Here is a 23,118-nt window from a genome sequence, read left to right on the forward strand (position 1 = left end):
TTACCAAATGGCTACCCAACTTTTCCTTAGATACATCCAGTGACGGGGAATTCACCACCTTTCAAAGCTATATAGTCGATCTTTGGCGGTCAGAAGGTTTTCCCAACCCCTAATGACATTCCACTGTTTACCCCAACTTCCTCTAAGGAGCAGAAGAGATGGCAGTTCACCCCAGCTGTAACGAATGACTTTATGGGTGAGAAGATTAAAGCTGTTAGCCAGAGAATTTTTAGAAGAGCATCAGTTACCCAGGTTCTCTGGGTGTGTATTAACCCAAACCACAAGTCCTCTTTTGAGGGATAAGTCTATGATCTCTCTATGGCTCTAGCTCTGCCAACAGAGGCCTGGGTGTGGAGGCCACGCCGCTCTTCCTGGGAGCTGGCCCCGGCGTATCTCTTACTGGGGGGATTTCACTCACCTCCGCAGTCCCCAGAGTTGGCCAGGTTCCGGCTCAGTCTTTGTGAGTTTAAGTCTACTTGGGAACAGAGGTTGGAACCCTGGGATCTGACTGGTTTCCTGAGAGCCTTGAAGAGAGAATGGGGGCTTGTTGCCAATCAGGCCCTGATTCAGAGCTGGGAGTGTGGTTTGGCAGAGTTGAGAGGCAGCTTTGGGTGGTGGAAAGATCAGGAAACTTGAAAGCAGAAAGATTATAGCCAGCTCTGTTTTGCTGCTGGCTCACTTATGACTTCTTCCTTCTTCCTCAGTCTTCCCATCTGAATAGTGGGTGTGTGTGTGTGTCTGAGGCAGCCATGGCAGAGTCTGAGGTTGGCTGATCTCGATGGGCATTTCAGCCTCAGCATTCTGGGACATTTTGTGTAGCTGCAGTGAAAGCAGGCTGCTGTCATTTTGTTTGTTCGACAAGCAGACCAGAACTCATATTTTCCAAATGAGCATTGTCTCTTTCAGGGGGATTTCCCTGGGGAGACCGCGGGCTTATTTCCACCACACTGGTTTCCACCACACATTTCTGGACCTCCTCTTCCGGAACTTTCTTAAGAACCTTGGCATAGCTTCTGAATTGTCTCCATGGGAGTAAAACTTCATCTGTTGAGGGGGATTTCAGTTCTAAGAACAGGAAGTCCTTTGGAGCTGTTCTTGGTGAGTAAGTGTGTAGTGGAGCTCAGTCAGGTAGCCGAAGGTCAGAAACTGAGGTGTGGCTACAAATTCACAAGACTCAGAAGAAGACAGTTAGAAGCGGCAGCCACCCTGGCGTACACCTGTATGTCCAAATGTGCTCTTTTGTTCCCTCGCTCACTCACCATTAAGCCTACAAACATTAAACACTTCTTGTATGGCCTTATGGTGTGTACATTTTCCATACTTGATCCCGGTTAACTCTTTTTTTCCCCTGAAATATTTAATTGTTAATCTGACTGTGCTGGGTCTTCATTGTGGCATTCAGGGTCTTTAGTTGCGGCTTGTTCCCTGAGCAGGGATCTAGTTCCCTGAGCAGGGATCGAACCCTGGGCCCCTTACATTGGGAGCATGGAGTCTTAGACACTGGTCTACCAGGGAAATCCTGATCCTGATTAATTCTTGCAGCTTCCTGAAGAGAGGAACATTTGACCCCAGTCAGTAGATGAAACTGAGGCTCCAGTGAGATTAACTAGCACCCAATGGGCTTCCCAGGGTGGCACTGGGGGTAAAGAACCTGCCTGCCAATGCAAGAGACGTGAGAGACATGGATTCGATCCCTGGGTCGGGAAGATCCCCTGGAGGAGGACATAGCAACCCACTCCAGTATTCTTGCCTGGAGAATCCCATGGACAGAGGAGCCTGGTGGGCTACAGTCCACGGGGTCGTTAAGTGTTGGACAGGACTGATGCGACTTAGCATGCATGCAAGCGTCTCAAGGCTCCAAAAAGATGGAGCCACAAGTAGCACTTGGGATCTCTCTGGCTCAGCAGTGCTTTCCAGGATCCCATGCTGCCTCTGGAGTGTTTGTTTAAAAACAAATTAACAAACAGAAGCTGAAGCCAGGGTCTGATGATAGCTACAGTGTATCCAAAAGTTCTTTGTCCAGTGGGTCTTTGGAGCCCTAGAACTAAGAGACCCCTTCTGAAGATTGAAAGAAGAGATTTGAAGACAAGTAAAAATAATACATTTCTTTTTCTTGAAATATGATAGGAAGCAAATATCTTGGTAGCCTGTCATGCTATTCAGGCCAAAAATATAAAGCAATTCAAGAGGAGTTTGGATAAGTTTGGAGAATCACAGCAAAGGCTGGGTTCTCAGAAGTCATCCATTCTAACTGCTTCCCTGGAACTTTCCAGCTGATTGTCTTCCATCCTGTTCTTGAGTCTGCAGAGGCAGCCCCTCTGGACAGTGGTTTTCTTACTAGAGAGTGCTAATTTGTCTCAAGTTCTCCCTGGTACTCAACAGAAATCTTACCTCATGGAATGTTCCTCCTTGGTTCTTTGTCTCCTCTCTTCTCTGGGCATGCTCCACGAGCCGATCCAACCCCACACCCTGAACTGCCCTCGTCACACCTGCTCCCAGAAGTCACAGACTTGACTAATGTGCCCTGAGACCAAACCAGCTTTTGGACACAGCCTTGTTTCTACATTCAAATACTGGTTATCGAGCATTCTGCAATGGAGCCAGGCCCTGTGTTGGAGGCTCCAGGAGCTCCGTGGGGCTCAGGGACACATCCTAACTTTACACGCTGACTCACTGAGTTTACCATTAACTCAGGCACCAAGATCTTTTCTGCCAACCTGCCCTTAGGTAAGATTGCTGGGAGGAAGCTTGGTTAGGACCACATGGGATTAGTCATCCTTTAAGTTGCAAGGATTTCCTAACCAAACAGGCCCTCAACTCTTGACCCTTTTGGAAAACAGAAGTGTCCTTGGAGCAAGTGTGAGGAGCCACTTGGCGGCCCCCAAGGCCAGTGGGAGGCAGCCGGTCACTGGGCTGTGGAGATGGATGTCACCGCCCTGTGGGCTGCCGTGACTTCTCGTGAGATGCTGGTAAGGTGGGAGAGGGGCCCACCTGCCCTCCCTGGGCACGCTGGCCTCTCTGCCCTGCCTCCCACCGTGCACCAGCCCTGTCCTTTCCCTGACCTGACTTTTGGGGAAATTCTTCATTCAGGCCTTAATCACTTCCTGTCTAGACCACATTCTCAGCTCTGGGAATCGGGGCCAGAGCAGCGGCCTGGGTCTTTTCTCACCTTGCTAGTAGCTCTTCCCAAGTGCCCTCCAGCTGGCTCTCATGGGCTGGGGCTGTTTTTTGGGGGTTTTTTTGACTTTTAAGGCTCCTCACAGGCTGTCTCCTCTGACCCCTCCCCTGCCAGCTTCCCTGTGGGTCCGGAGGCTTCCAGATTTCCACTGAGTCGGTCAGGGGAGCCTGAGGGGTTTGCCTTGTGCTTGCCTAGTGCAGAGCCTTTCTCTTTTCCACTGCTTGGATGCTGAAGTCTTCTCAGGAACCAACACCTAAAATCCTTCTGAACTCTGGCTCATGTTCGTCTCCTCTCTTGACCTGATGCTCTTGTCTCCGTTGCCCCTCTCTCTGGGTCCCAGCTCGGATTCTTTCACATTCAGAGATGGGACAGCTGTAGGCATGTTGCTGCCTCCCCACACTGTGAGAGCTCTGGGGTCAGCCAGACCTGGGCACTGGTCCGTCCCTGGCTGTGTGGCCTCGGACAGGTCACTTAACCTCTCGGAGCTACAGGGTCCTCCTCTATCCATGAGGGCAATGATATTGTTTACAAGTGAGGATCCACCGAGCAGAAAGTAAGTGCTCAATAAATGGAGACTTCTGTGGGCCATGTTGGGTCAGGGCTGTGATGGGAAGGGGGTTGGAGAGAGTCCCCACCAGGATCCTTTCCAGCCCAGTGCTCAGGAGCCCTCATGTTCGGTCCCCGTCGGAGAAGCCAGAGCCCCCGGGGAGCCTCCTGCTCAAGGGTGCCCTCTGTTGTCTCTGTGTGCCAAGTCATCCTAAGAAAAACACGTGTTTTTAAATTACAAAAGTAACAGATTCTCATTGCCAAATAATGCAAATCAAACAAATGTATAAAGTAAAATCCTCCTCCCCACAGTGAAGACTGTGATGAGTATCTTAGACATGAAAATATGTAGAAATATAGACAGACTTATGGGGCTTCCCTGGGGGTCAGTGATTAAGAATCCACCTTCCAGTGCAGGCAACGTGGGTTCCATCTGTGGTCAGGGAACTAAGATCCCACATGCTGCTGAGCAGCTAAGCCCATGGGCCACAACTACTGAGCCCAAATGATGCAATGAAGGCCCCTCATGTCACAACTAAGGCCCAGCCCAGCCCAATAAATAATTTTCAAAAATATAGACAGATTTACAGTTCTGCTTTACAAATTTGGATTATATGCTAGGTATGTTTGCCATTGCAGTATTCTGATTTATGACAGACAGATTTCCATTTCTGTCCACATAGCTCTATTTTATTCTTTTAATACTTGCAGAAAATTCTACCATATGAAGGTAGCATCATTGAGTTTATTCATCTTCTCTTAATGGGCGTTTATGTTCTTTTTTTTTCATTACAAAAATGCTGCTGAGAACGTCCCTACGTGTTCACATTTATATGTCCTTGTAAGAATTCCTATAGACTAGAGTCTTAGAGGTGGAGTTGCTAGGTCATCTCCAACAGTCTGACAGCTAAATGGCAACATGTTGACCATCTAAACTCAAGCAACAAGCCAGCGCACACTCACTGTGGCCCTTCTGTAGTGCGTGCCGACCCTCTGGCGGACTCTTCCTACTCCAGATGATGTGAAATGTCAGATTTTGATACCTCAAAGGGAAGTCCACATAATTAATAATATTTTGTTTTCTTCAGAGAATCTAAAATAGGATTTTTTATTGCTTTTGACTAAAGGCCACTGCAGGATTTGCAAAACAAAGCTCACTGTAATCTTTACTGGCATTAGAGGATCAAGTGGATTTTTTTTAGCATAAAAATATGTGGAGCATGCCTGGTGGTTTACCTATAATGTCTAAAAATATCTTTCTCCTTTATTTTTGGAGCAGCTAGTGCATCAAAGAGATAAAAGTTCTGTGCATGTCTGTATTGGAGCATAAGTAACTGACTTTTTCTTGAAGTGATTGTGCATAGATGCGGTTGAAATTATCTGCAAGGAACTTGCTAAGAACATGCACATGGCATGATGCTTCAATTCATAGTCTACACAGAGCTTGTGAAAGAAGCCTGTAGGGAGCCCGGCAGGGACTTTCCCCTGTTTGCATGGTTTTCTCAGATGAGAAAACCGAGGCTGAAGGGATTTGGGGACTTCACCAAGTTTGCACGGCTACTTAGTGGGACAGGAGCCTCAACTTCTGACTCCCAGTCCAGTGCTCTTTCAGCCAGACACTTAGAGGAGGATGCATACGAATGTGGTACCTCCTGCAGCTCAAGGTGGCTCCAAGCCAAGGGCCTGGGTCTGGAGATTGCAGAGGCATTTGGTCAGGAAGGTGGGCCTGTGAGGTGTCTGGCTGTTGAGAGACTTGTTGTTATTCAGTTACTCAGTCATGCCTGAACCTTTGCGACCCCATGGACTGCAGCATGCCAGGCTCCCCTGTCCTTCACTATCTCCTGGAGTTTGCGCAAACTCATGTCCATTGAGTCAGTGATGCCATCCAACCATCTCATCCTTTTTTGCTCCCTTCTCCTCCTGCCCTCAATCTTTCTCAGCATCAGGGTCTTTTCCAGTGAGTTGGCTCTTTGCATCAGGCCAAAGTATTGGAGCCTCAGCTTCAACATCAGTCCTTCCAATGAATATTCAGAGTTGATTTCCTTTAGGATTGACTGGTTTGATCTCCTTGCTGTCCAAGGGACTCTCAGGAGTCTTCTCTAGCACCATAGTTTGAAAGCATCAATTCTTCGGTGCTTAGCCTTCTTTATGGTCCAACTCTCACATCCATACATGACCAATAGAAAAACCATAGCTTTGACTAGACAGACCTTTGTCAGTAAAGCAGTGTCTCTGCTTTTTAATATGCTGTGTTGGTTTGTCATAGCTTTCCTTCCCAGGAGCAAGTGTCTTTGAATTTCATGGCTGCAGTCACCATCCGTGGTGATTTTGGAGCCCAAGGAAATCTGTCACTGTTTTCACTTTTCCCCATCCATTTGCTACGTTGACAGGCTAGCAGAGGTCATCAGGCCTGGAGGTCGAGGATGAAGGCTGACTTTTATTCTGTTAGTTTTTCCCACTGTGAAGAGCAGGCAGAAGGGCAGGTCTCTGCCCTTGGCTGAGGCCATGCTGAGCATCTGCTCCTGGTTCTGCCCAAGATGACAGAGACACAGGATGATGGCACCTTGTTCCCTGGCCCTCCAGGGAAGCCTGTGGCTCTGGCTTCTGGGACTGTGGGGCAGCCGGCTCTGTTTGCTGTCTCCCCGTGCAGGTGACGCTGTTTGCCTACTCAGACCTGCTGCTCTTCACCAAGGAGGATGAGCCGGGCCGCTGCAACGTCCTAAGGAACCCCCTCTACCTCCAGAGCGTGAAGCTGCAGGAAGGTGAGTGTTTGCCCGAGATACCCTGGACTGCCTCCACTCTCGCCCTGAGTCCTCCTCCTGGTCTGGGCAGCACGGATGGGATGTGTGGTCAGGCCCCGCCTGTGGATTTGGCTCTCAGTCACTGGTGTTCCAGTCTGGGCTAGCAGTCCCTGCTGTACACCCTGAACTTTCCAGGGAGATTTCTGCTCCAGCGAGGTTTTGGAAAGGCTCGGGAGTGGAGTGGGCAGAGTGTTGGGTTCAAACAGACTTCTGTTCCAATCTTGGCCCGGCCCCTCGCTAGCTGTGTCACCTCAGGCAAGTCCTTGGACCTCTCTGAGCCTGTTTCCTCCTATGCAGGTGAGGATGCCTGTAGTATCTCAGAAGGTTGCGGTGGAGGTTAGATTAAATTTGGTTGTTTATGCAAAGTGACTGGCTCACACCGCGCACCCAGGCAAAGCTCATGGCTCCCAACTCATCACACACATCCAGGACAGGAGACCATTGCTGCTTCCCCCAGCCACATGGCCCAGGCCAGAGCCCGGGATGCTGGCGCAAGGGCTGGCCGCTGGCAAGCAGGAGCACGTGGGAGCATGGAGCGAGTCTCTACCCGAACTTGCCACGGTTGCCCTGCCCTCCACTCGGGAACGGGAAACCAGCGGGAGTATCTGCTGAGTGGTTTGGTTTGGCGCCCGAGGTCTCTGCTGAAAGGGGCTCGGTTTCCTCTCCCAGGTTATGAAAACAACACCAGACCTGTTTGAGCACGGGTGGCAGGGGCAGGGAGGAAAACATTACCCAGCGAAAGAATTCTGTTTTGACGGCTTGTGCTCCAGGAAAACTTCCTGCCTGTTTGCAAACCCGGCCTGCGTGCTCGGTACCCCCATGGCTCTTCCTCCTTAGAAACCCAGGCCGTGTGAGAACCTCCACTCTTGCAGCCCCACAGGAAGTCACTTACAACTTCTCCTTCTCTGCCTCTGGCTTCCTCCTGCCCACAGAGCAGGGTGACCACCGAGGGGAAAAAGCAAGTCACCTCGCTGGGGGCCGAGGCGCTCCTGTGGGGTGGGCTGGGCCTGACCAAGGTCATGGTGAGGAGCAGCCGTCTGAGCAAGTCCAGCTCAGATCCTGAGGTTCCAGGGAGCTCCCAAGTGCCTGTGGGAGGGGAGCGACTCTGCCCTTGACTTTTCTGCTGCCCGCCCCCCCGACTCTGTCCCCTGCACACCCATTCCCATGTCCCTTCCACTCTTTGGACACACATGCACTCACATGCCTGCCCACCCCTGGCTCACACAATATAGGACCCTGTCAGATTTGAGGGGTGCTGGTGGGAGGCTGTGCTTGGTAATACACACTGATTGATGATAAGAACCAAAGTGAAAAGTGTGTTAGTCGCTCAGTCGTGTCTGATTCTTTGTGACACTATGGACTGTAGCCCACTAGGCTTCTCTGTCCATAGGATTCTCCAGGTAAGAATACTGGAGTGGGTAGCCATTCCCTTCTCCAAGAGATCTTCTCGACCCAGGGACTGAACCCAGGTCTCCAGCATCGCAGGCGGATTCTTTACCATCTGAGCCATCTCTTGTTCTGTTGTGTTCACCACACACGTGTGGGGCCTGCAAGCCCAGGACCCTGGTCTGCTCAGCCTCTTACTATAAGGAGGGAGGGAAAAGAAGAGTTACAAACTGGCTGGGCATTGGGTGGGGGTTGGGAGCCATCAGGCAGAGGAAGAATTGAGGATCATTTCTGGGAGGGGAGGGTCCTAGACTCCACATTGCTGCTGACCTGGGGAACAGCGTCAGCTGCTCCTTTCTCCCTTTTCTGGGCTGCAGTTTCTCTATCAGTAGCCAGGGTTGGAACACAGTCCTTCATGTTCCCTCCCAGCCCTGATATGCCCACACGGACCTGAGATTGCTGTGAGAAGATGGAAAGCGCCCATTCATCTGGCCTCCACTTCTGGCCTGGGGGGTGGGTGGTTTGGGGAGATGGGGTAGGTGGAGTCTACTGAGAACTGGTTGAATCTTCCCCTGCTGGAGGCCACAACCCCAGGCTTGAAGGGAGAGGCAGGGTGAGCGCCATCTGCCACTGGGTGGCAGCTGGCCAGGGTGAGTGGTGTGAGGCCTTGGGGTGTTGTGGAGAAACCTCCCCTATGCTAAGTCACCTGTGCAGTCATGGCCTCCCGGAGCTGGAGACTGGGGGTGGCCACAGCCAGCCGTGCTCAGAAGAGATGCCCACAGCCACTGGAGCTTATTGGGTTGTTGTATGAGGGGTGTTCATGTGCCTGTCCTGGCTTGCCTGCCAGATGTTCTGGTGTAAACCGTCTCACCTTTCTCCAGCAGTGTCGGTCAGCAAATATAGCAAGCATGGCTTTCCATGGAACCCAGGAACTGCTGGGAGCAAAGAGAATGGCCCAAAAACAGTGAGCCCTCAAGGTGCACGTTCCAACGCTTAGATCACTTTAGATTTCTTTCCAGGCATTTGTGGAGCTCTCGCCTGCTCCCCTGCCCCCACTCCCTGAGACAGCCTTGTGGATCCTGGGGTTGGAGAGTCCAGCGATCCCTTCTCCAGCCGTTGGAGTTGGAGCCGCTGGGCCCAGTGTCCTGAGTCCTGGCGTCCACACTCCTGCCTTCCTCCTCCACGCCCCCAGAGACTCGCTGCAGCAACGGGGCTGGCTTTTAGGAGATGTATCTGGGGCCTCAGCTGGAGCCTCTCTTGGCAGAATGGTGTCCGATTAACATTGCTGATGACTCCTAAGGTTTCTTGTCTCTTTCAAATCGACATGTGTGGGGAGTTCAGTTTGGGGCAGAGAAGATGGTAAACACAGAACACACCCAGCCTTTCCTGTGGGCTGGGGCTGGCGAGGGCCGTTCCCTGGCACAGGAGAGTCTGCCCCACCCAGGGAACAAGGACTCTCCATGTGACGTGTCCGGAGGGTGCTTGGCTCCGCTGGCCAAGCCCACTCCCAGGGCCGGGCCCAGGCACGGAACATCGTGGGTGCCCAGTGAACGTTTGTTGGGTGAATGAATGAAGGTCCGAAGGGCAATGGGAAGCGAGGCCTGGGTTTGGGGGCCGGGGTGCACGCCTCCCTCACTTCCGGCTGGTGACCACTTAAACCTTGCCCCGCCTCCTCCTGCCCAGCTTCTCCCAAGCTTCAGCCGGGGCTGAAAGGCAGTGTAATGGGAACAGGCGGAGAGCTGGTGCTAACAATCGGGACATCTCCGGTCAGCCGGGACCCATTGTGGTCTCTTCCTGCCTCTGCCGCCCACTGGCTTTGCTGTTCTTTGTGTTTCTGCCTCCCAGGCGGCCCGCATCCCGCCCACAGTGTGTCTTCCTGACCTGCCCTGGTCTCTCAGGATGGCCTGGAAATGTCCAGCTGGTTCTTGGGTTCCCCAACCTCCCTGAGGAGCCCAGGCGCCGCATCTTGGAGCCTCAGCTGCTTGGGTCCTGGCTGCGGGAGTGCTCGGAGTTAAATTTAGACGGTTGACATTTTCTGAGCATCTGCTCAGAGCCCCGCTCAGTGCTGGCCGCCAGGGTAATAGCAGAGACAGAAACATAGTCCCACTTAAGGAGCCCCTGGCCTGGTGAAATGACAGATGAGTAAACCGGGAGAGGGACAGAGTGTGACCTCGTGGTCAGAACATGGGCTTTGGAGGCAGGTGGTCCTCGGTTCAAGTCTCAGCTCTGCCGTTTGCCCACTACTTGCCTTCTGCAAGGTGTTTTGCTTCCCCGGGCCTCAGTTTCTGCATCTGGAAAATGGAAACAACAGCCCTCCTGTCCTGTCTCACGGGTGGAGAGTACTTGGTAACTGGTTGATTTGGGATCTAAGGCCAGGCTTGAGAGGGCTCTGAGAAAGTGCCAGAGGGGTCAGACCTGGACCAGGAAGCCAGTTCTGGGCTCCCCTAGCCCATGATCAAGGATTGCCCTTGCATAGCCCATTCCCTTTTAGCTCAGTCAGTAAAGAGTCTGCCTGCAGTGTAGGAGATACAGAAGTCATGGGTTTGATCCCTGGGTCGGGAAGATCCCCTGGAGAAGGAAATAGCAACCGACTCCAGTATTCTTGCCTGGAGAATCCCATGGACAGAAGAGCCTGGCAAGCTACATTCCATGTGATCTCAAGAGTCAGACGCGTCTTAGCGACTAAACCACTACCTAACCAGCCCAAGGTCCACGGCCCCACATTCCTTGGTGGGGTTCACTCAGAAACCAAGTGGCTCCTTGTTAAACTTCAAAATGGTGCAAGTGGTTGGAGTGTTGGATGGAAGGCCCAAATGAGTGCTGCCCCATGTCCCCTTTCCTTTACACTCGCCCCGTTTCCATACTCTGGAAAGTCCAGAGCCCAGTCCTGGGTTCTGGAAGGGTCTACTGGTGGGGCTGAGGTTTCTCTCCTGGCTCAGCCACCCTGTAGCCTCCCCTTTCTGCAGCTGCAGCTCCTTACAGGCAGCCCTGGGTTCTGAGTCTTGCTGTCCTTATGTGAGGCTCTGAGCCATGCTGTATGCTGCCACCATCCCGTCCTTCTCCCGGAGCACTGCCAGCACAAGGCCATGACACGGAGCGGATGTCAGTGAGGGTCTGCAGTAATGTGGGGGTGCGGTGCGGGGATGGGGGTGTTGAAGCACAGAGAAGTTTCAAGGAAATCCGTCAGTGATCCCTTGCCACTGGGCATATATGTCCTAGGTCATATCCCTGCGACCTTGGCCTCCTGTCTCCCCGAGGCTCCCAGCATGCTGGCTTTCCCCTCCCTTCTAGAACCTTCTCTTCCCTCACCACCAGCTTCTAAAACCCAAATTTCTGTTATTTACTTACACAGATCTTTTTGTTTCTCCCTTGGCACTAAAGTCTGCTTCTGAAAAGTCAAGGAAACATCCTGGTTGTTTTCTTAAACAAAAGGAACCACCTCCCCTTGTCTCCACCCTCAGCAATGCAAGTAACTGGCAGAAGCTTTGAAATTAGAGGTTTCTTCAACATGATTGACTTCTTATGCAGGGTTCCCCTCCCCCCACCAGCCCATCTCTGGGTGGGGAGAAGCAGAAGGATTTATTCTAAGTCCACAGCAAACCCCCATTTACTTAGGAGCTATTTTTATCTGACTCTGGCTGGCATCCCTGACCTTAGGGATAGACTTGCCCAGGAAACTGCCCATATACTTGCTCCAAGAGGGCCTGGCCTCCACCCACATGAGGGCCTCATTTACTACTTTTCTTAGGAATAGAAAAGTTTTTTCTCTTTTTTAGGAAAAAAAAGTCTCTGTTTTTTCCTCGCCACTTTTACTTTGCAACACATTTTGGTTTTGGGTTTCTTGGGTTTTTTTTTTGATAATTTCTGTGATTCAAGTGTATGTTGAGGGTTCTGCTTTGAGCCTAGCACTGGTTCTGCTTCCTCAAGGAGACAAGGGGCTGGGCCAGGCCTACGTGGTGAGCATTTGAGAGGTGGCTGTGCAGTGGTTCAGAGTGTGGGCTCTGTGGCCAGGCTTCCCGGGTATAAATCTTGGTTCTTCCTCCTTCTACCTGAGACGTGTTACTCATCCCCTCTGCCTCAGTTTTCTCACATGAATCATGGGTGAGCATACCCCCTGCCTCACAGGGATTGCCATGAAGGTCCAGTTTATGCACATGAAACTTTTGGCACCATGGTTGGCACCGAGCACTGGGTATGCTAAAGCTCTGTGGCAATTTAAGTGTTTGCTGTTGTATGTGCTGTGTGGTTATTTCCCTCAAAAAGGACAACCTGCCTGGTGAGATCAAATGCTTGAAATACTGAAAGTTGCTAACCACCCCTGGCCTGTGCTCAGATGAGTGGTCCGTGGGGAGGGCTGCCAGGTTCTGCGGAGCAACCTGCAGTGGTCAGGGAAGGCAGCCTGGAGGAGGAGGCAGAGCTTACTTACCCTGGTGATCCCTTGAGCACAGCTGGTGCTTCTCCATCCCCATGCCTTTGCTCATGCTGTTCCCACCTTCCGGAGTGCCATTTCTTCCCATTTTGAGCTCAAGCTCGAAAGGGTCCTCCTCCAGGAAGCCTTCCCCGACACCTGGGGCTCATCTCCTGGCTCTTGTGTTTCTAAAGCACGCAGACCACATCACCTTCTGCCCTAGGGTGGGTATTCCGTCTCAGCTGCTCTGCTGGAGAAGGGGCAAGCAGCCGACAGGCCTCCCAACTGTGGCCCCGGTGGAGAGGGTTTGTTGAGTGGTTGAGTGTTGGATTCGAGACCTAGGAAAACACACTGAGGGGTTGGGCCAGGGCTGGGAAGCCATCCCTAGGCTCCACCTAGCCTGTGATTAGGGATTCCCCTCACCCCACCGCACAGTCCACATAGTCCATGCATTCCTTGGTGGCTCCTTGTGGCATTTCAAAATGACAAAGGCAGTGTGCTGCCTCCGTGTCTCTCATCACCAGGGGCATGGTGAGAAAGATGCCTCCTGGGGTGGCCGACAGCCCCCTGCACCCCGCGCTTGGCGTCCAGAGGCTGCTTCTGGCTACCTCTCATGGAGGGAGAGCTCAGCACTCCTTGGGTCAGGCTGACCTGCGGGCAGAGGCCTCACAGCTGTACCTCAGCCTAGTTAGTGATCAAGTGGGCTTTCCTCCTAAGATTTCCCTGCCCCGAGAGCCTGCCCCCTCTTCCTCTTTTTACAGGAAGTACCACACACAGCCCTCTGAGTGAGAGAGCTGGTGGTGCTCAAGCAAACAGTTGAGACTCTGTAGCCAATTCTGATGCAAGTCCTCCTTTTTATTCCCTCAAAGGTTCTTCAGAAGACCTGAAATTCTGTGTGCTGTATCTCGCAGAGGTGAGTCCTTTCCCCTGAGTTTGAGGAGAGGCATCTGTGCCCCGGGGCTGGAAGGAAGATGTTGGGCTGGGTTCCAGTGCTGGCTTCTGAGGCTGTCTCCACACCTGCTCCTGCAGTGGTTCTGGGCAGGTCCACAGTGGCGGTGCCCTGCTCTGTGCAATGGGACAGAGTGCTCTGCCCCGGTGTCTCTTACCTCTGTGTAGAAGAGCAGTGAACATGAAAATGCTTAAAGGGGAAAGAAGGACGCTGTGGTCTCCTGCTCAGGACTTCCTGGTCTCCAGTCCCTGTAAGGGTCACAATGAGGATGTGGCCTGTCAAGTCGGGCATCGCCCTATTCATGGTGGCTAAAGAATCTGCCTGCAATGCAGGAGACCTGGGTTCTATCCTTGGGTCGGAAAGATCCCCTACAGAAGGCAATGACTACCCACTCCAGGATTCTTGCCTGGGAAATCCCATGGACAGAGGAGCCTGGTGGGCTACAGTCCATGGGGTCACAAAGAGTTGGACATGACTGAGCGACTAACAACAACAGTCTTCTAGAGAGGGCCCTGATTCCCGTTCCCACCTCTTTCCTCCTCTCTTTCTGGAAGGTACCACCTACATCCCCCTCCTGCAGGGTCTTATCAATGTTTTTAACAGGCTTGAAGGTAACTGTACCTTTACCTGGGCCAGAGAATACACGTGGAAGAAACCATCCAGCGTCTGAATTTGGGCTGGAGTGACACTCACTCAGTGGGTTGGATGCTCCTCCCTTCCTCAGGCTGGTTATCCCAGTCCCATCGGAAGCTCAGCTGGACAGTGCAGTTTGCTGAGCTAACTGGAGGCAAACAGCTTATTGCTTGATGTGTTTTGGGAGATGAAATATCATTTATTGTTGTAGTTCAGTCACTCAGTTGTGTCTGACTCTTTGTGACCCCCATGGACTGCAGCCCGCTAGGCTTCCCTGTCCTTCACCATCTCCCGGAGTTTACTCAAACTCATGTCCATTGAGTTGATGATGCCATCCAACCATCTGATCCTCTGTTGCCCTCTTCTCCTCCTTCAGTCTTTCCCAGCATCAGGCTCTTTTTCAGTGAGTAAGCTGTTCACATCAGGTGGCCAAAAATATCATTACACAGGGCTTTAATCAAAGGAGGGCTTGGTGATGGAAAAACAGAACTACTGAGCCATACAAATTTTTTTCAATTTTCAGCAAATTTTCTTACTCCAGCCTCATACCTCTGTTCATATGAGTCTGCTACTAGTTCCAAGCAGGGATTTGTTAGACCCATTCCTTCCCTCTGCTTCTGTTTGTCTGTCTTACCCAATAACAGCCCTGGGAAACTGTCCGTCTTGTGGGAGAGTGTGCACTGACCACACATTATGGGTGAGGCCTAGTCTGCACCAGCTGGCCGAGAGGAGTACACCCTTTTGAGAAGGAATATGCATGTTGTTTGTGATTGGAAGATCATTCCTTCAGTTCCAGGCATGTCCCTTTAGATGACCAGGCCCCTGAGTTTAAGACAGTTGATGAGATGTTAGCTTCAGGGGACAGCAGGAAGTCTAAAAGGCAGTGGACATTGTTGAGCTCAGCTGGGGACCCCGGCAGCCTGGGATGGCCATTTGAGGTCTGAAAAGGCATCAGTATCCTCCTGTGTCAGCGTATCCCCAACGAGCACAGGAAGTAGCTGGTGGAGACACTTCAGGGCTGGCTTGAGCTCGTTTGGCATGGAGCTGAGCGAGGAGCCTAGGAGAGGCTGGAAGGCAGGCTGGGAAGCGTCAGAGCTTTTGCCTTTCCAGCCTCACCCATCTGGATTCCAGTTCTCTCCAGCGGGGCCTGAAATGAGGCTCCCAGATCTTTAATGCCAAGAGAGCTATTTCTGCCAGGCTGGGGTTATTTTTCCCAGAGAAAAGCACTTCTGCTCCTTGGTTTCCAGGGAGCTGTGACCTCCTAGCCCTCCAAAGACTGATGAAGGCATATTGATCTGGGGCCTTTTATTTCAGTTAAGTGTCAGGTGATCCGACCCCAGGGGCTGGAGGATTGAAGCTCACAGGCAGCCAGAAGCCTCTCTTCTCTTAATGGGCTGCTCTTTACAAGAGGCATGTCTGTAACACATGGAAGACAAGATCCCTGCCTGCCCTGCAGCCTGGAACAGGCCTGCCAGCAGTGGTTTTGAAACCCACGGAGAACTCCAGACTCATGTCTTAGTTGGCCTTTCCAGCAAGTGGTTTTTCTCTTTGTTTCCTAACACGCAGGTGGTGTCCAGAGAAGAAACCAGGGCAAGAGAGTCAGGATTTTAGGGACGGTTTTCTAGTCTGCATTAAGAGAGCCAACTGCCTGGGGAGGGCGGGGGTCGGGGGCGGCTGCTCTGATTGTTCCCCAGCAGTAGGTCCTGGTTAGTTATCAAGTGGCTTGGATTGTCCTGAGCAGTCCTCAGCCCTGGGACCTTAATTTCCTTGGACAGGTGTCCCTCAGCTCCTACAAATCCTTGAGACAGATGCAGCCTACGACTGGCTATACCAGGGGCATGGGGTCAAAGGCCACTTGGGTTAGGGACTATCTGCAGAGAATTTGACCCTGGCTCCATTAATTTAAGAGTCTGCACTTTGGGGTTAGGAAAACCTAGACTAGAATCTTGACCGTACCATTTCCTAACTGAGTGATCTGAGCAAGTCATGTACTCATCTCTAAAACGAGGTTGATGAGGCCTACCTTAAAGGGTTGTTGCAATGATTAAAAGAGATTCAATAAGATACTGTGTCCAAGGCACTTAGCACGGAACCTGCCACATGGTGAGTACTCAATAAATGGTAGCTGTTATTCCTGTTAGCATCATAACAGGGGGCGAGCTTTTCATATTCATTTACTCTCCATTAGCGACACTGCCAATGATTTATCGATCCCCTAAAATAAAAACTAAGAGGAGTATCTCACATTCTTTGTAATGTACATATACTGTTAAATAAAGGAGGCAAGATTGCAGGTTCTGGAGGAGGCAGAAGACAGACTCTGAATCCCTCCTCTCCCAACACTTCTTGGGGCTGCTGACTTAACCTCTTTGAGCCTGAGTTTTCTCATCTAAAAGGTGGTAACAGCTGTGTTTTTCCTTCCTCCCTATGTCATAGGGTCACTGGGAGAATTGAATTAAGTAAGAGAACATCTGTCACAGCAAGTGAACAAACGTAAATTGTAGTAGAAGATGTTTTTGTTTTTATAAGGATAATATTAATTCAGGAACAAGGAGGTTGAGGCAAGATGGAGTTTTAAAGAAGGAAGACAAGACGAGCCGGGTTTCTAGTTGGATTTGGGAATGCTCAAAAGAATCCACCTGCCAATGCAGGAGACACAAGAGAAGTCCAGTCCTGGGTCAGGAAGATCCCCTGGGTACCTACTCCTGTATTTTTGCCTGGAGAATTCCATGGACAGAGGAGCCTGGTGGGCTACAGTCTATAGGTTGCAAAGAGTTGGACACGACTGAACACACACACACATGCACACACACATACACACACACATATGTTTGAATGCAGAGGTCTGGCCCCAGTGTTGTCGCATCTGGAGAGAGTTTAGCTCACCAGCCATTGATAAAGGAGGCCCTGCCTCCAAGTGAGTTTCCTGAGGATGGTTTCAGGGCAGCTTGCAACCTTGACCTTGGAGCCTGATATTTGAGGATACAGTGTATATGAGTGTTCAGACTGATGAGTCAGGTCACAGAGTGGACCAAGAGAGACCCAGGCAGGCAGTGGGGGCCCCTGATTTAGGCAGATGGGAATTCAGCCTTCCTGGAGGGGGCTGGCTCCAGGCTCTCCCTCTCGTCCAGGCCAGCCTCCCAAACTCCAGGCAGCACTTAGGAGGCTTGGGAGCTAGGGCCTCCCCAGAATGTGTGAGCATCTAAGACAGCCAACCCCCAACCCCTAACTGGCCTAGGTTTAGGTTCTTGGGGCCTCAGACACCTTCTTAAGATATGGATGGTAAGGTGCTTTTTAAAATTGATAATTAGATAAAGGGAATTATTATTAAGGTAGAATCTGCTTCAGAACAGAAAGAGCCAGGGAAGTTGGGGCTCAGGGAGTTGAAAGGATTTATTAAAACCCAAATAGCTAGATAGAGAAAGGCCTTGGGAGGCTTGTGTGCGCTAGGTCACTTCAGTCGTGTCCCGACTCTGTGCGACCCCATGGACTGTAGCCCACCAGGCTCCTTTGTCCATGGGATTCTCCAGGCAAGAATACTGGAGTCGGTTGCCATGCCTTCCTCCAGGGGTTCAGGCCAGGGCCAAATTTGCGGCCTTTCCACACTGACAGCCTTTCCAAGTGAGAAGGGACCATAGTCCCTGCCCTGCCCCTGCCCTCACTGGGTGAATGTGACAAGACGGGGAGCAGATGGCTCTCTGATCAGCTCCTGCCCCACCTGGCTTCTCTCTGGGGCATCTTGGGGTGCGTCCTTTCTTGCAGTGGGCTGGGGGTTCTGGCAAGTGGAAGTCGGTTATTAAGTGGTAGAATTGCCTCACCACATCCACTCAGTTCCCTGAAACCAAGAGGTGGGGCTTTCTTTCCGCTCTCCTCTGATGCTTTTAGGAAGAGCAACTCTGAGCACTTTTGGGCTGGCACCCTGGGAATACTTAGTTTGGGAGGTGGCCCTTACCTGAAGGGTGGTATCCCTGAGGGCTGCGTCAGATAGCAGGGGAGAAAACATGCTCAAATGGTACCCCGTGAGGCTGATAACCATCCCAGCTCAGAGCCTTGGCACTTGCTGTTCCTTCTGCCTGGAACGGTTTCTCCCTAGCACTTTCCTTGGCAGCTGTTTCTCATTCAGCCTTGGCTAGGTGCTGCCCCTCCAGAAAGGCTGGCTCTGGCTATTGGGCTCAGATAGGACCTCTCCCTTTTGGCCTTTCCACAGTTTGTAATTACATTGCTTAATTGTTTCTTGTCTCTGCCCCCATCCTAAGGGCAAGAACTCAGCCTCTCTTATTTCCTTCTTCACCCCCAGGGGCCTAGCACAGTCCTTGACACAAAACAGGTGCTCAATAAATATTTCTTAAACAAATGAAGTACCAATAACGAAGATAGCTGCTGTTTGTTGAAAGTGTTAGTCGCTCAGTCGTGTCTGACTCTTAGTGACCCCATGGACTGCAGCCTGCTAGGCTCCTCTGTCCATGGAATTCTCCAGGCAAGAATACTGGAGCGGGTAGCCATTCCCTTCTCCAGGGGATCCTCCCAGGCCAGGGATCGAACCCAGGTCTCCTGCATTGCAGGCAGATTCTTTACCATCTGAGCCACTAGAGAAGCTATTTGTTGAGGCCTGGGTTATTGCTTGCCCTCCTGATAGCTCTGAGAGGTAGGTGACATCATGGTCATTCCCATCTTACAGATTTCTCTGAGGTCGACAACTAGGAAGCAGCAAAGCTGAGATTCAAACCAGTCCTATCCAACTGCAAAACAAGGAAGGACTGCATAGAATTCTACACTGTCCTTTTCTCTGTTCTGAGCCATCCAGCTCACACCCTTAGCTCCCTGGATGAGTTCATCAAATCGCAGCCCTCTGCGGTTATAATCAAATTCCAGCGGAGACAGAAAGAGCTCGCCACTCCCTGCGCAGAGCGTCCTGGAGAGGATGATAACGCGGGGCATGTTGTTCCTCCCCTCCCCACCCCCAGCATGTTCTGGCTCCTTCGGGGCTGACTCCCTGGGTCCCCGCAGTTCCCTGGTGCCTGTGCCAAGGCTGGCCTGGATTTGACCTCATTCCAAGAGTCTTCAGGGAGCCAGAGCTCACTGAGGCCTTGACTGGCCAAGCACTATGCTAGGCCTGGATGAAAAAGGCCTTCCTAGAAGGGGTTTCGGGTCTAGTTGGGGAGATGAGATTGCAGCACTTAACAAGGTTAAATAGCAAAGCGAGATTTAAATGGCAGCAGTGCCAGAAGCTTGCACTCAACTGAGCTGAACAGTCATTGATCAGACCCAGCTCATGTGTCAGGCAGCAGCGGGGCTGTTGAAGGCCATGCGACTGTTCTCCAAAGACTTTCCGGAGGGACCCAGGTCCTGCATGGGTACCCATCTCACCCTGGTCTTGTGATTAGATGAGTGTGCTAAGGTCGGGGAGGGGTCCTCGCTCCATGGAATGTCAGAGGGGCAGAGAGACCTTGGCCCTCTGGGTCCCGCATGCGCTCCCCCAGTGGTTGCCTTGTGCTGCCTGTCCCCGGGGGTGACCTCACCACGGCAGTCCGCGGCTCTCCATAGGCCTCCACTGTGTTGAGAACCACTGCCTCCCTCCCCCTAGTCCGTGGGCACAGGGCTTGCCAGCTGGCCCCCGAACCAGCTCCCCTGCTCGTCTGGCTGCCTCGATGTCACCGGGGATTAGTGTGCGCATTTGTGGCTTTCAGCGGTCACTCCCTGCCCTGCTGCAGCCTCACCCACTGGATGGTTAGGGTTGGGCTTGGGCCGTGGAGGGACCCCCCTGAACCAGGGAGCAGCCCTGACTGCCCCTTTCTCTGTTTCCTCTGACGTCAGAAGGCAGAGTGCTTATTCACTTTGGAAGCGCACTCGCAGGAGCAGAAGAAGAGAGTGTGCTGGTGCCTGTCGGAAAACATCGCAAAGCAGCAGCAGCTGGCGGCTCCATCCCCCGACAGCAAGGTAAGGGCCTCGCCGGTGGCCACAGCCCTGGTCCCCTACCCTGGCCAGCCTGGACCCCCCAGCCTCCGAATTGAGCTCGGGACCAGCCCAAGCTCAGAACTTGGAACTGGGCAGCAGGCTGTTGGCAAGGAGGTGAGAGCGTCTCTCTCCCTGGCGTGTCACTGGATCTGCTGAGCGAGTTCGAGGCCGCTCAGGTAGAGCCGCAGAGCCAAACTGAGTGTGACCCATCAATTCTCAGCCCTGTTCTCTAATTCGCCTGTGGCAAGGTATGGTTCGGGCTGGCCTTCCTGCTGCTGCCTGGCACATGGTCCCCCTTCTAGGTTGTGCCCAGGGACAGCCACACTGGTGTTTAAAACTGGCCCGAGGCAGACATAATTGGGAAGGGACATTTATGGCAGAAAGAAGCCATGCTGGTTCGATGCAGGCCACAGCCAAGTGGAGGCAAATGGAGTTTTCCGGGGACTGGGGCCCTGCCAGCTGGAGCATCAGGGAGATTAGCGACTCCCAGCTGAAACTGATCTGGGGACGGGCAGCTGGTCCTGTGCCTGTGGAGGGCGATGGGACCAGCGCTGGACCCACTGTCCCCCGGATGCCCGTGCCAGGCACAGTTGTATCCCCCGTTTGTGAGACCCTTCTCTTGCTGAATGTGATAGCCATTTGGGGATTTGGTCTGATTGGCTGCAAAAGGAGCCAACGTGGTGGGCTGGCCGGAATCAGGGAGAAGAAGGTAAAGGAAAGCGAGCCGCATGGTCAACTCTCAGGCCTCGTGCTGCTTCTGGCTGCATTCAGGCCGCCCTGCGCATAGCCCGGCGGGGCAGGCTGCCAAGGACGGGAGTTGGGAAAGGGACAGCATAGCCCCAGCGGGGCGGTGGTGGCCGGCAGCTCCTAAAATAGTGTCTGAGAATTATATAATCTCAGATTCGACAGTTATCTTGTTTTACCACTCAGTAAGCGTCCCTAGGGGTCCACCTGGGGACAAGAATTTCTTCTCCAAAGCGTTGTCGTGTGAATGAAAGGCGACAGTGCGTCCACAGTTCATAGCACGGTGCCTGGTATTTAGTAGGTGCTCAGTCAACCACAACCCAGCTGCTCCTGCTCGGCTGGCTGGTTCCCAGTCTCAGCTTTTGCTACTCCACAGAGACCTGCTGAGGCTGAGGGCCGCCTGGCCCCCTTGATCTGGGGTGGGTCACAAGCAGAAAACAGGCCACTTCCTCCTCACGGGGGCAGCTGCTGGGATGTTGCACGCTTGCACTTGTATTCCTCAGTTTTCTTGTGTTTTAGGCTTAGCTCCTCCTGGTCTGCGGAAAAAGTTCTAAATTTTGCCTCAACTTCTGTGTCTGCCGGCTCTGGGGTGGGTTGGCAACAGCCTTCTCAGCGCCTTGGGGAGTCTCTCCATCTTCGGTCGGGGAGTCGGGACACAGTTTGAGCGACTGAAGGCAGGCTGGGTTGAGAGTGGGTCCCTGCAGGGCTGTAGGCTTGGCTGACTGACCCTGGGTTTGGGGCCTGGCTTCAGGGCCACATCAGGATATATGGGCATCCTGGGCAGGCAACAGCTGGAAGTGACTTCAGATTAAAGCTCTTTTAAATGTGTCCTTAATGAGAAGCTCTCTGCTGGGCGGGAGGAGGGAAAAAAGGCAGGTCTAACCACGGGATGGCCTCAGGATGGCCCCCTCACCTGAGAGCGGGCCCTGCCCAGCTGGCACACCTCACTTGGCCCACCCTTCTTGGGCGGCAGTTGGTAATGACCTTTTGTTAGGCAGTCCCCCTTAGGGATCTTGCTGCCCACTTTCCCTACCCACATCATACACACTTGAAGTCTTAGCAGTTCATTCCTTCTAGTCGCTTGCAGAATGTTCCCTGAGAGAAGTTCCAGTAAATAGGATCTTCTCCAGCCCTGCACAGTTCCAGCAGTGTTTCAGCAAAAAAATCACCTTAACCACCGGACCAGGTGGCTTGTCCAGCCGGCACAGGCTGTCCACCTGTGCTCAGCTCTATCAGGTCCCAGCTGCCTTGCAGGCGACCGTGAACCCAGGGCTGGGCTGCAGTCTTTTTTCTAGGCTTGCCACCACCAGGGGAAAAAGAAGAGGGAAGGCCAAGCTGAGCCTGGACACTGGCTCCTTGTACTGGTCAAGCGGAGCTCTTTTGCTTTTTCTTTGCTTGAAATCTGTTTCGAGCCCTGACTAGAGGAGCATGCCATTACTATTATTTTTTTAATGCCATTTCTTTGTTCTTTCTGGAACTGTTCCTCTTTGTGCACAGAATGGAAATTACTGCCTAAGCCACTCCCTGTCCCCCCAACTCCAGTGCTTTTCTGAGAAAAGATACTTTGCAAGCAGCTCCCTGAACTCCTGTGCTGCCCCTTCTCAACCCTGCTCCTTTCAACAGTGTTTGCTGACCCTTGGAACGTGCTGGTGCTCAAACATCTCAAGGAATGCAAAAGTTCTTCCCCCATTTGCAAAACATAATAAATGTGATATGCCCTGAACATGAAATGCTCCTGGGGAAAGACAGAGGGTCCTGGAGGAAAGTGGATTTAGAGAACAGTCGTGAGGTGGGTGTACCACTCCCTGCTGCGTGACCTTGGACAACCGCTTCCCGTCGGGGGCCTTGGTGGTCCCATCTGCATACTGGTCAAGTGGCTCTTCCCAGCTCCTCAAGCTTTGTGATTCCCATGAAAGCTGAGGATCTGGGGTCATCCAGTCTCCTTTAGAGAACTCTGCCCTGGAGATTTCTGCATCAGTCGATTGCCTATGAAATGTGTGCCTTTAGTGGCCAGGTCTGCTCCCTTCTTGGTGGTGGGGAGGGGCGGCCATAGGCTTTCTGTGCTGTGTCTCAGGGTTGCAGTGACCTGGGGGTTGCAGTGTGGAGGTCTGGGGGTCCCAGCTGGGACCAGGTGGACATAAAGAGACAGGCAGCATTTCGACTGCGTCCCTTCTCCATGGCTCCATTGTCTTTCTCTGGCTGTCTCCTGGCTGACCACAGCAGGTGGGAGGCTGCTCCAGGTGGGCCTTTGTGCTCCCTCCTTCTGCAGAAATAAGTGGCCAGCTTCCTCTCCTCTCCCAACTCCCTTCTTCTCACCACCCCATTCTTCCTCATCCGCACTCTTCACCCTTTCTTGCCTCATCATCTACCCTTGTGAGTAAACTACCTGTCTTCTCTCACCTGGGGTGACTTCTATTAAACTCCCTAACATGGGGAATGCAGCCAAGCTAATCTAGAATAACTCACAGATGGCTGTTAAGGTTCTAAGCTAATAGGGAGAGACAAATACATATTGGGT

General features: G+C 52.4%; 1 protein-coding gene across 8 annotated transcripts in view; it reads left to right on the forward strand.

Annotated features, from left to right (window-relative positions):
• RGS3 (regulator of G protein signaling 3) overlaps nt 1-23,118 on the forward strand; it is a 149,109-nt gene that overhangs the window by 67,589 nt on the left and 58,402 nt on the right. For 7 of the 8 annotated variants that reach the window (XM_081527905.1, XM_081527910.1, XM_081527935.1 and 4 more), the window contains 3 exons: nt 6,375-6,486; nt 13,189-13,232; nt 19,716-19,838. In XM_081527905.1, the coding sequence (XP_081384031.1) occupies nt 6,375-6,486; nt 13,189-13,232; nt 19,716-19,838 (279 nt within the window). The remainder of the gene's footprint in view (nt 1-6,374; nt 6,487-13,188; nt 13,233-19,715; nt 19,839-23,118) is intronic. The other variant, XM_081527980.1, reaches the window with a different exon arrangement.

This window comes from Giraffa tippelskirchi, chromosome 1, assembly GCF_054371585.1.
Source record: "Giraffa tippelskirchi isolate mGirTip1 chromosome 1, T2T-mGirTip1v1.2.pri, whole genome shotgun sequence".
Taxonomy (NCBI): domain Eukaryota; kingdom Metazoa; phylum Chordata; class Mammalia; order Artiodactyla; family Giraffidae; genus Giraffa; species Giraffa tippelskirchi.